At 42.0% G+C, this 13,145-nt stretch overlaps 1 protein-coding gene across 1 annotated transcript in view; it reads right to left on the bottom strand.

Moving 5' to 3' along the window:
- Positions 1 to 12,693, bottom strand: part of ptchd4 (patched domain containing 4) — a 38,205-nt gene extending 25,512 nt beyond the window's left edge. Inside the window, exons 1-2 of the mRNA XM_029425509.1 lie at positions 10,979 to 12,693; positions 386 to 881 (exon numbers count right to left, since the gene is read on the bottom strand). Of these exons, the coding sequence (XP_029281369.1) occupies positions 386 to 881; positions 10,979 to 11,404 (922 nt within the window). The 5' untranslated portion in view covers positions 11,405 to 12,693. The remainder of the gene's footprint in view (positions 1 to 385; positions 882 to 10,978) is intronic.
- Between the last annotated feature and the right edge of the window lie 452 nt (positions 12,694 to 13,145).

Genomic DNA, 13,145 nt, shown 5'->3' with positions numbered 1-13,145 from the left:
ATTAAAATAGGGTTTATTATAAATCCACTACACTGAGGATAACACCACATGAAGCTCAGTGAAATATGGAAAATCTTGAACAACAATTGAAAAATCACAGAATTGCCTGACCAAAGAATGTGCAGCAAGGTCCACACTAACATACACACATGGACACACACGCCACACTCCCTATTTTGCAGCAACTACAATCGACTTCCCACATCCCCTCTGAGGAAAAGCCCATCGCAATTCTGCTAATCCCTTCCCCAATCAACTCCATGTGAGTGTCTACCCCTGATAAGCGCCTTAACCAACTACACACACACACACACACACACACACACACACACACACACACACTTACACACAATCAGTCTCATACAATAGCCGTGCTCCCACTCACCCATAGCGAAGAATGGGATCCCCAGCAGCGTAGAGTTGAACTTCCCGTCCGATATAAAGAAGATTCCTGCGGCCGTCACGTTGGCGATGCAGATGGTCAGCACTCCCAGCAGGCCAAGGAACGGCTTCCCCCTTAGGCAGTCCCGCATAGAGCTGGAGATGGTGGCGGCCAGGAGCACCAGCACCAGGCTGACCAGCACCTCCCCCTTGGCCAGCACGCCCGTCTGGTGGAAGTCCCTCCACAGGCTGAAGGAGGTGAGCGACTGAATGTGGAGCTGGTCGGGCGCGTGGGGCGCCTCGGCCGTGGACAGCCGGCTAGCCAGGGCGCAGAACTCGTTCTCCCAGCGTTCGGCGATGGCATCCTGCACCACGGGTCCATGGTTGCGGAGGTAGTAGGTGATCTGGACGGCGCGTGCAAACTTGACTTGCTGGTCGCGACTGTTGGCCGAAAAGGACACACCGCCCAGCTGGTGGCCGATGAAGGACACACGGCCATCCTGTAAGGGATTTACAGATATCTGACATCAGCTACGATAAAAGTTTTAATAACAAATACATGTTGTGTTGTCCTTAAGAGCAGACAGCACAAAAACAGTCATTGGAGAGCAGCCACCTGTACAATTTACTGGAAAGTTCCAGGCCACACAGAGCACTGCAGCAGCAGCACCAGAAATGCTTCATTGTTGTTTTTACCGTTTAACTTGAACTCATCTTACAGCTGTGGACACAGCTGGTTGTGAAGGTCGTGCCGCTATATTTTTTAATGAATTTTTATCATACAGCACATGCAAGACATCACAGTTTGGAGATAATGTGATTGTGCAATAAGAATTGTGCAGACAAGTGAAGAGCTCAGTGAGGCGTCTGTCAGGAAGAAATACAGAACTGAGGTTACTGCAGGCACAACCTTTCTCATATTCAAGCTGAACATGTTGCCAAGTAGGATAAGCATATGTAACCTGCTTGCAAAAAAAAAAGTGTACAGTTGAGGAAGTCCAATGGATGTCTTAAGTAAGGTCTGACACCAACTGAAATAATAAAAAATGTATAAGAATTAGTTGTGTACATTAAGCTACTACACGTAGTGCTGGGCAACATGGAGGAAGTCAAATATCGCAATATTTTTGACCGACGTTGAGCAAATGTTCCTGGTATTTCCGAATGTTCCTAGCCATTTTTTGGCAGCTTTGGTCCACAGCCAATACCAAAACAGCAAAACCTGTTAGCTGTGCCTTTACAGTAGCTCGCTTAGGCTCCCACATTAATACTCCAGCTCCCAAACTCTCTGCCAATCTCAGCTAAGCTATCACAGTAATCAGTCATAGGTAGCTGAAATGGCTGACAAGCCTCACAGTGTCCAGGCCTACAAAATATTTACCGACATATCTGAACACAGTTACACACAACAGTTACTCTTTGCCTCTCCCCCGGTCTGTTACAACAGTTCAGCCTCGACACTCCTTTGGCAGGTTAGTTGGATGATCTGTTTACTGAGCAATGAGCAGGAGTCGGTGTGTTAGCTAGTTTTGAGTAAATGGTTAAATAGCTAACATAAACAAACGTTCAACCAGTGCAGTAAGTGATGACGCTACTGTACATCACAGCTAAGCAGAAATAATGTCCCTTTTTCATGGGCGGCAATGCAAAAGATGATACAGTTCAGCTTGAGTCAGTCACAACTAACTAAAAAAGGAACAGTATTAGGGTTATATTCACTTCCACACTGGCTTTAATTTTCACCTTGGCCACCTTAGTGTATGGTTCCATTTAGAAATGCAGTGCATTTCCTGAATTTTATAATGATCAATGCAATGCACATATTCACCTTTTTTATGCTTACCTGATTATATGGACTGGGGACATATTAATATGTCACACACCCACTCTCAACACTACTTTATTGTTGCAACAACGTCAACGTTAATTTGCAGCTTATTGTAGATATGATTTATCTTGTTATGAACACAATAATCCAGCACAATCAAACAGAGGCAGTTTGCTGTTTCACAGCAGGGAGCTTGATATAAATCTCACGCTTCCAGATAAATAAATCCCAGTGATTGTTTGCTTCAATTTCTGTAAACAATTAACTGCAGTAAGAAAAACATGGACGACTTATTCTGCTATGGCATTATGCGGACAGTACGATACATCAGTGGTGGCGGACAATGCACCTTAAAGTCACATAATTGATAACATGCATAAGTCAACAGCCAGGATTCCTGTTAGAGCCAGACATGCTATGACTGACTACCTCTAATATAACAATTTATCAGGCAGGATCTGCACATTATTTCTGTGCCACATTATTACTCTCAAAACACTCCTGCTCAGTGCTTCAAATTTGTAATTTCATGACAGTGTACAAGTGTGTGTATGTCATGTAATCACTCAGTAAATGCTAAGGGAACTAAAAGAAAATTTTAGCTGTAATTTCAGTAATTACAAAACTCAAATCAATCTACCACACTGACAAAATTCACTAAATCCTTTTAGATTAATCTCAATAGTTACAACCCACTTCTGCAAAACTATACTTTGCCAATACTTGTGTAGACTATGTGCACTGCTGAAACACATGCGTAGTCACATAGTGACTAATGAGGCATAATCAGTGTGTTAGAGCTTTTGAAAAAGTGCAAGCTTTGTTTTCTATTCTTGTACTTGCCAACCTTTAGCAAAGAGAAAATATAGTTGTGTGTGTGTGTGTGTGTGTGTGTGTGTGTGTGTGTGTGTGTGTGTGTGTGTGTGTGTGTTAGAAAGAGAAAGAGAAAGAGAAGGATGAGAGTAGGTGGGGGATGGGGCAGTAGGTGTGATGTCTGTGAGAAGTTGAGTGATGTGTGAAAAGGGAGGAAGTGACACCTCTTGGAAAAGATGGCGGTGACGGGCGGGAGAGGTGGAGAGAGAAGCTTCCAGGTTTCATGAACACATTTAAACAGAAAAATACATTTTCGTGTATGAACAGCCTTTGGTTAAAGAGGCACTCCACTAGTGTTACATGTCAGTAAGTGTAATGTTTAGTATAAATTAAAGGAGTATGAGAAAGAAATCTGATACAATTTGTATGTGGATGTTGACCAGGCAGGGAAGATCTAATGAAAGATGCTATTGAGTTGCATTAAGGGAATCGGAGGATCTAGTGTTGTTGACTAAGCGCAAACCTTCGGGTCAGAAAAGTGAAGCCAATGTGGAAGAAACATGCATTATTTAATTATTTCAATATTTAATTTTGCAAAAGGTCTATGAGAAAATTAGCCTATTTCTCACTTGATTTATTACCTCAGTTAACATTTTCCTAATGAGTTTATTATCTCAATCACCAGTTCCTTTTGTAAATGATTGTCCCATTTAGGGTAAAATAGACAATAAACATGGTATGGTTTAGGGCGGGTCTATCTTCTTCCCTTTCACTTTGTTTTCAGCTCAGGAAAATTAATCGTAACATTTTGGTCACCTAATAATGGCCTTCGGTTGTACTTCACCCTCTCGAGTAACTTCTGATTAAAAAAAAACAAGATGGTGACAGCCAACATGCCACTTCAAGACAGTAGTCCACAAACCAATGGCTGATATCACAGTGACTATGTGCACTTAATGTATACAGTCTATGAGCTTGATCCATACCAGGAACTAAAGAGGGGTCTATATTTATGTTATGTCTATTGTAAAACAATTACTTATTGGTTGCTGTAATTATTCCTCCTATTCATAATGGCCAGAAAGCGATCGCTTCCAAACGCAATTTCAATGTAAGATATAAAATCCATATGAAACACAGCACAGGTGAAGTTTCTTATTCCGTAATGAATCAAGGGGGACATAGACGTTACCTGCATGGGTATATAATTAAAGCAAGACATGACCCTATAGAGAATGACGTGGAAGGCATGACCCGCCCTACCTTGCCTCTGATTGGATTACCCTGATATTCTTACCCTCAACCTAATCAATCTCACTCCTCAGGCCTAAACCTAATCAACCCAATCAACGAAGGCAACGAGTACGAGCCACACAGAGGCGGGGTAGAGGCAGGCATGCCTTCGCCATAGTAGGAAGAAAATGATTGCCGTCGTTCTGAATAATAATTAGACGTGTGCTTCGAGATTCTCACATAAAAACTGCAACATTTCACCTCTTGATGACATCATCGAATCAAAACATTATTGGTTTCTCTTTTTTATTTAGAAATAACCCTAAATGATGCTACCTACAAAGTAGTGCACCATTTCTTTATTATTATTTATTATAATTCCATTCATTGTCATCCATCGAACCAATGTATCTAGTTAATACAATATTATATTAAATTATATCTGTGGCATTGTACTATAATGATAGGAGGGTTTAATTTGATAAAACGCTATTGACCAACTTAATGACTCCAAGCAAATACGTTAAATATATAAATTATGCTGAAGATACTTGAGGGTTTTATGCAGTTTCGGGAGACATCTCAGGATTATATTGACCGTTTTTTATTGCCATGTACTCAAACCCACCCTAGGGCGAGCCAATTATTGACACACATAACCCTAACCCTGTCAGCCAATTCCTGTGCCTCGTCTGTTCTGCCATCGTCCAATCACATCTCCACTCCTGCAGCATTTAAACTGTCACTTCTTCTGCATATCAGCTATTTTCCTGATGCTTTGCTATTGCCGCTCTCACCTCTAATTTTATGATTTATTAAAGAGAATGGGGGTTGTAAAACAGTGACCTTAGCTTGACATTGCCAGGCAGCATACAACTCAAACTACCCTATACATTAATTCAATCCAGCACTCAATACTCCTCTCATGAATGTAACAAGAAGTGTGATCTTGACAACAGCAATAATATTAGGGTTAGAATATGTAGGTTCTGCAGGGATAGCACACCTCTACCTTTTTATATAAAGCCATTTGGACCATCAGAGCTTTTATCTATGGAAACTAAGAGAAACCAGACCTGCTCTTTTACTATATAGTCCCTTATTATCACAATATTAAGTTTCATTATTTTGAGACATTAAACTGGTATGGGGGATAATTAGCTAAAAACAATAAGCACTACAATATCCAATCAAATCAACAATATATATCACAACCATGTGATCACAAAATACAAATTTGTGGTTTTCTTTTATTATTTATAAAACAACCAAGCCATTTAAAGTTTTCTAGGCGAGATTAAAAATTGTAACGTCATCTTCCCGTGCCGGAGCCAGAAAAATGGCGACACAAAAATGGTGACAAACATGAATGAGATTGATCCAGTGATACAAGTTGTTGTGAGTTGACCTACATAATTAATAACTCTTGAATCAGGATATTTTCAAGATTTGGCATGAAAACCACCTCGATGTTGAATGAAAATAATTAGGTTAGGGCAAAAAAACAATCCCAAAGATAACAGCTAACACAAACACAATCAAACTGAATCATGAAGTGAAACACAACAGACCATATCAGAAGGGAGCAGGAGATTAGGTTAAGCACACTGCAATCTAGCTCTGACAAAGGCAGAAATTACATTGTGCTTCTCAGTTATAAACAATAACAGAACTCACCATTTGCTCTCCACTTGACAAAATAATAGACAAACTTTAAACCTCCGTATTCAACTATAACACATGTACATCTATAACATTTGGGCAACTCGAAAACAGAAGTCCATATTTGCATGACCTGAAACAACCTGTGCAACGACTGTCAGTAAGGGATATCTGGGTCCTTATTGGCTATCAGTAGATAATCACATACGAGCGTTGCCATATGTTCAATCTGCTGCTGTAACAACTTTGGCACTTCACCTAGCAATCTACATGCTCTAATTAACCATCAGACATTAGCACGGTGATGTGATTGCTGCTTGTATGAATGCAGGACTGTACCACACATATTTAAGTCACATTTCATTAGAAGGCAGCTTATTTGTACTTTGATCGATATCGCTTTCTGATATGTTGGAATTGTCCAATTGCAATTGTTCTTGAAGCCCCATATGCTGATCTTTTTTTATCACATTGTATGTGTTTTATTTCCGTAATACCTGACAGTTTAAAAAGATTACACTGCTGAAAATACAGCAGACAGAGCAAAACAAAGAAAATATATTTTAAGCATTTTCTCCTGGGAACAGAGCTGAAGTTCAGCTCAGCAAAAAGTAGGTCTTTTTTTTTTACGAAGACTATGTCTGTATAACAAGCACAGAAATAAACCCCGGTCGTGACATCAAAGAGGAGGATGAGGCATAAGAAATCAGGCAAATGAATTAGCTCAGACAGCTCGTCAAACAGGCAGAAGGAGAGAAGAAGGATTAAGGAACATGGAGAGTGCAGAGTGCCTGATACAGAGTGAGGAGAGCTGGAGAGGAAGGAGGTCAAATCAACCTTCAAGAACAGAAACATTGGAATTCCTGTTGGAGAGGAGATAATGATAATGCAAGTGAGCCCGAGTGTATGCGGCATACTGACTGACTAGACTTTAGATAATTGATTGATTGATTGCCAAATATTAATTAGTTCTAGCTTTTCAATTGTAAGGACTTCATACTTTTTTGTGTTATATATATATTATCAATGTGTGTGTGGGGGGGGGGTTTTAATTCCGAGTTCTCTTAATAAAAAATACTCATCACTTCTTTCGAATAATTTTATGGACCTTGCTTCACAAGTTGCTCTACTGACTTGGCTCTGCCCGATTCTCTCTCAAAGTCCCGGGATGTGAAGACAGACAGGCAGGCTTGTTTACTTCATAGAGGAAATGGCAGTGAATATAAGCAACATACGAGTTGAAATGCTAAATAACATTTATTGCATATTGGAGAAAAACGTACAACTGGGTTGAGAATGATGAATTATGTTATCAGAGTAGCAGGGGCTGCAGTGTGTGGAGAGAGAGAGAGAGAGAGAGAGAGAGAGAGAGAGAGAGAGAGAGAGAGAGAGAGAGAGAGAGAGACAGACACAGACACAGACACAGACACAGACACAGACACAGACAGACAGACAGACAGAGCAGAGAAGAAAACCTACGGACCATGGGGCACGGCCTCCTGTGCTCGCAACTCTTTAATCTTCCCATAGTGACCAAACAAAAACAAACTGTATCGCTTTGCGGAGCTCCATCCTGGCCAGAGAGAGCGCCAATGTTTAGGAACCGATAAGCAGAACCCAAATTATCTTTTCTTCTGGGTACCCGGTACCTTGCATTTTGGATTTGGTTGTTACTTGGAACAGTTTTGTTTCCCAACCCTACGTTTGAGCCTCAAACATGATTTACTCTTTGTCAGGCCCAGATTCAGATCAGGGGGTCTGCTGGTATATGGTATAAATGTAGTCAGCATCTTTGTTCATGTTGTTCATTAGCTTGTTAGCTTGTAACTAGCAGTGGCTGACACTGGTTGTAAAACATACAATAACATCTCATGAGATTTTTTGGAAGATAGTGGGAAGAAGCTCCAGGGTCTGGTTTACATCCAAAAACTGCAAACTCCACCATGTTTACTGTCAAAACGTTCAATATGCTAACTCTCGCTCTCTGTGCAGTCCGCTCTGCGCCGGATGTTTCAGGTTTCTTTGCGGGCATTCGAATATTAGACAACGGTTGGCTTTCAAATTTGTTAAGTACCTATATCTATACCTATACCTGTATCTATTTAACCCGGGGTACGTTTGAATCTCAGATTTATAAAAAAATAATAAAAACAAATTTGAGATTAATGACCATTTTTAAGAAATTGTCATACATTTCTTTCCTTATTTTCTGGATCAAATGATTAATCAATTGGTCGAAAATAATCATCAGTAAATCAATTGATATTGAAAATATTGATTAATTGCACCCCTTATGATTATTTTCATTGCTCATTACTCGATAAGCTGATTGTTTTCTCAATGAATCATTTGAACCTTTATAACGGCCATCACAAATTCGTATAGCCCAGGGTGACGTCTTCAAACAGCATTTTCAGATATGCATCTGAGACGCCATTAAAATAATTGAATGGAATTTAGTTTGTGGCGTCAAACCATTGCTGTGGTGCAATCTGAATCTGAAAACAGCTACTTGTCTTTCCAATAACAATGTCCTTTTACTCTGGATAATTCCCAGAGCTCACTATAAACTGTTGGCTTGGATCTACTTCCTATAAAACCTCAAAAACACCACAAACAAAACTCTACTCTACTTTAATGGTGACAAAATACATCTATCTGATTTATTAGATGAATAACCCTTTAACGATCAGAAGGTCGGATGTCAATGTGAGAAATACAGAGGAATTCAAAATAGTAATCTGAGTCTCTTAAGTGGTTGTTTATGCTCCCTGTGATAAGAAGGTGAAGTGACACTCTAATTGTGTGGTTCTCCAGGACTAAAAATACTCATTCCTATTTTCTCTCCATAATAAACGTCATGCTGATCATTTATATAACAGGATACATTGTGTAGCTTACTGTGTGTCATTAAACAGTATAGTAATATACCTTTTTCCTGACAGAAAAGAAAAGCAAAGGTGTATCAAGGCATTAATGATGGCTCCGTTCCGCTTAGGGGAAATCCTGGCTCAGTGGGACACTTAATGGATCTGAGCCCTCGTTAATGTTATTAATTGCACCTGTAATATTATTCCCGTTGATTGTCGTCAATGCCTTGTGAAAACCATGTATCTCCTAAGTTGAGAAACACATCCTTCTGATTTTTAAATGGTGTATTTATTTTCAGAGCTCGAGTTTTCTCAACCCATTAAAGAACACTTAATGGTTTAGTCCAAATGTTCCAAAACTGGAAGATGCTGGTTTTCAGTGGACAGCAAGGAGGTAACATGTTTTATATTTTTCATTCTTTTGGGAGAACACTATAGTGTTTCTAAATGGAATAAACAGGTGTATTGGGACTAGAGTTGCAAAGATGAATGATTATTTGTCAACTATCAAATTAATCTGCAACTATTTGGATAATCAATTAATCAGTTTGAGTCGTTTTCAAGAAAAGCAAATTCCCTGATTAAAGTTTTTTTTTTTTATTCCTCTGTGACATTAAACTGAACATCTTTTCTTTATTAATATAATTAAAAAAATTCAGGATGTCATCTTGGGCTTTGGGAAACACCACTAGACATTTTCTGACATTTTGGCTCCCACTTGTCATCCAAAAACAAGAATACAATATGTATCCCGTCACCTGAACATTAGGAGGCAAACAGTCTGCAGCAGGACAATGAATGGCCTCACTGCTCCACTGCTTGGATAGTTCACACTGCTGTGGCAGCTCTCAATGGAAGTAACAACCCGCCATGCTGAAGACCAGGCTTGTGTTACATGAAATGTGTGCTTCTGTCAGTATGTGTGTTGCAGATGTACAGCACCTCACGATCTTGTCCCCTCGTGTTGAATAAGCTGGTTGTGAGTGTGTGTGCTTATGTCCATCTTCTATTAAATCTGTACTTTGAATGTGTCTCAAGGCAACACAAAAGAGACTCACTTCACAAAAACACACACATCATGCAGCAAATACCAAAAAAATACACACACATTGTATTTGTCTCGTGGTGTGACAAGGATGTAAATTGTTTTAATCTGTATTAACACAAAAACCTTGGCAAATATTGCAAATCATGCATGTGTTCTACAGATTTTAAGTCTACACCTCACACCTGATTAGACAAATAGCACCAGGCTCCATCTGCAGAGCACATCCTCACTTGATGCATTTGTGGGCCTTCTGAGTGTGCACCTGTGTGTCTACATGCAGCATCTTGATATGCTTTAATGCGTGTTACTGCTGCTTTAAGTGGGTTGGAGATTGATACAGCTGCATGTATGCAGTCAGATCTCACTGAGGAAAGAATCCAGGAAATAAGCATACCGGGGATTCTATTAGCTACTGTAGCCATGTCATGCTGCATGCCAGGAGAAGGCAAGAGGGAGACACTGCATAAAAAAAGAGGCAGGATATCCCTCTCTGTGTGTGTGCGTGTGTGTGTGTGTGTGTGTGTGTGTGTGTGTGTAGGTGTGTGTGTGTGTGTGTGTGTGTGTGTGTGTGTGTGTGTGTGTGTGTGTGTGTGTGTGTGTGCGTGCGTGTGTGCGTGTGTGTAAGAACAGAGAAAAGGCAGTGAGGGGCTACATACAGCCAATCAATTCAGCTGCACCAACAAGGGAGGGTGAAAACTGCAAAGAAGGCTGTCTGTGTTATGGAGAGGGTTCCCTCGCTTTCTGATTATTGTGGCAATCTGCAGCCCCACATCACACTCTGAGCGAATACAAGCCCAATGCGTTCATTCAGAAATTATGGCAAGGTCCAAGAGCCAGCCTGCTACAGCTATTCACATGCTGCTGCACTGTCACTACGGCTCTGATGGAGAGATTTGTTTTTAAGGGAGGGGGGGTAGTGTGTACCAGGCATGCATGTAAGAGGAGCTGCAGTGTGCATTGGAATCTCACCTTTAATGTTGTGTTTGGATAGCTCACGGGCACCTTATGGAAAGTGCTGTTGGAAAGCACAGCCTGCCTGATATCTTCGAAGATGGTGATGATATCATCCAAGACGCAGCGCTTGTCCCTGTGGCTCAGCACGCAGAGGTGCGCGAACGTGTAATTGAATCCCTTGTAATTGACGCGCAAATCCAACACCTGCTTGTGGACCTGCAGGACCTGGTCGGCCAGCTCCAGGATGTTCCCCCCGGACTTAGCCAGCAGGATCAGCCTGCCATATCTGCCCGGGGTGTGCAAATCCGAGTACAGCTTGTGCTTCGACTGGTCGATGGGAAACAGGCTGTTGGCGAGACTCCGCTCGATCTTGGCCAGGCTGTGAGTAGGGGCGACCAGCACCTCCAGGTCCGTCTCCGGCTTGAATCGGCTCAGCACGGTAGATCCGAAAATGATGGTGAGGACCGCGGGGACAGTGAGGAAGAAAACGGGGTGCCTGCTAACGAATAAGCCCAGCCAGTAGAACGAAGCCTTGAGCCCTCTGTGTATCACTTGCCGCAGCATCCTCCACAAAATCCAGCTTGCAGATGCCCCGTCTCCTCCGATGAAGCACATGTGACATCAGACTCCGTTCCCCGGCTTAGTCCAATTCGTAAGAGAATTACACCAGGCTACACCACCATGCACACACGTTCACTCACTCACTCACTCACACACTCACACACACACACCACAACACCTGGAAAAACAGCACTGCAGCAATTCGCTGCAAGACGGTCGGATACACACAGACAGGCAGACTGGCAGAAAACCATCGCGCATCAGCCGATCGAGACGAGTCCTTGTGTTCTGATCTCAAGCCATTCCGCCTCCGTGTGATGGAGAAAAGCCGCGAGTCTCATTCGCTGCACCGGCTGCAGTAGCAGCGACGAGCCGCGGCGGTGTGAAGTGCATGTGTGCCTCCTGTCTTCCTCTACTGCTCTCACACCAGCGGTGGCGCCTGATTTATGTACTTAACTGTAACCATGTGGCGGGGTTGAGGGATGGGGATGGGTAGGGGGAGGGGGGTGATCTGATGTTGCCTGGTTATTTTAGGAACAGCGGAGGCATCACGCAACATGAGAGTTGTAAAATGTGGCCGAATGACCAAAAGCACTTTCAGGGATGAGTCAGTGTTGGCTTCATGAATGGGGAAAACCCGCGTTGTGTTGTGCTTCATGCTGAGCGGTTTACATGCAGGGTGGTGTGACAGCACCAGTCCATAGGCCTTCACACCTCCCTCATTATTTATTTCAATATTATCCAGCCTGTTTAAGTGGCTTGTGATTATCAAAGGCTACTATAATGACAGACCTCTGTGTGTGTGTGTGTGTGTGTGTGTGTGTGTGTGTGTGTTTCGATTTTCTCTCTACCGATCTACTTCACGCTTGGCATGTGTGTTTCTAAGGACCCGGGGGAGTTCAGTGCGATGCTTGAAGTTATTTGTTTCTGTAGCAAACTGCAAAAACTAGGCCCCCCCCTGGCCGGGCTTTGGTTAACGCATGCGCAAATAGATGTGCATCAACATCCACACAACAGCGCGGCCATGTCCGCTAACGACCACTATGGGACGTCTCTGTAAGTTTTCTTTCACAAAATAGCGCGCCTGTCCGGGCCGTGATAAAAAAATACGAGTGTGTGTTTGTGTGTGCACGTTTTTACGTGTCATTATGGTGGTGATGGCCTAGTGGTCTAGTGGTACACCTTCCAAACAGAACACTAGAAGGTCGGGAGTTCAATGCTGCCACCATTGTACCCCTGAGCAAGGTACTTAACCCTGAGTTGCTCCAGGAAGACTGTCCCTGTTCAATGTAAGTCGCTGTAATAATGTAATGTAATGTACAGTGGCCTGGAGAGGCCAAAAAGGTGCACCACCCATTAAATGTATTTCTCTATTTCAGGACTTCAACTTTCTTCCAAAGCATTCATCAAACTTGGGGTAATTTACTGGCTTCACTTTATTGAGGCCATTTTCATGGGAACTTTTGTACTCATGATGCGTGGACTGTAGCATTGCTACTGTAAACGTGTGCATAGACTCACTTTGAAACCCAAGACGCAGCGGCACGAGTATATACTGAATGGGCACTGCACACACATACATTCAAACACGAAAACACACACACCCCAGTTATTACCACATCTGTTAATCAAGTAACTTTTAAATGGATGCTGCCATTCATTGTGCTTTTGTTACTAAATGAATAGAGAAGGTGCATGAATATGGCCGCCTCCGAGCATATTTTGGACACAATTCCCTGATTAACAATACTTATTGCCAGTGTGAAAATGTTGTGTGGTAGGTCATGATAATTGA

This window comes from Cottoperca gobio, chromosome 24 (genome assembly GCF_900634415.1).
Source record: "Cottoperca gobio chromosome 24, fCotGob3.1, whole genome shotgun sequence".
Lineage (NCBI taxonomy): Eukaryota > Metazoa > Chordata > Actinopteri > Perciformes > Bovichtidae > Cottoperca > Cottoperca gobio.
This window is presented reverse-complemented; position numbering and strand designations above follow the sequence as displayed.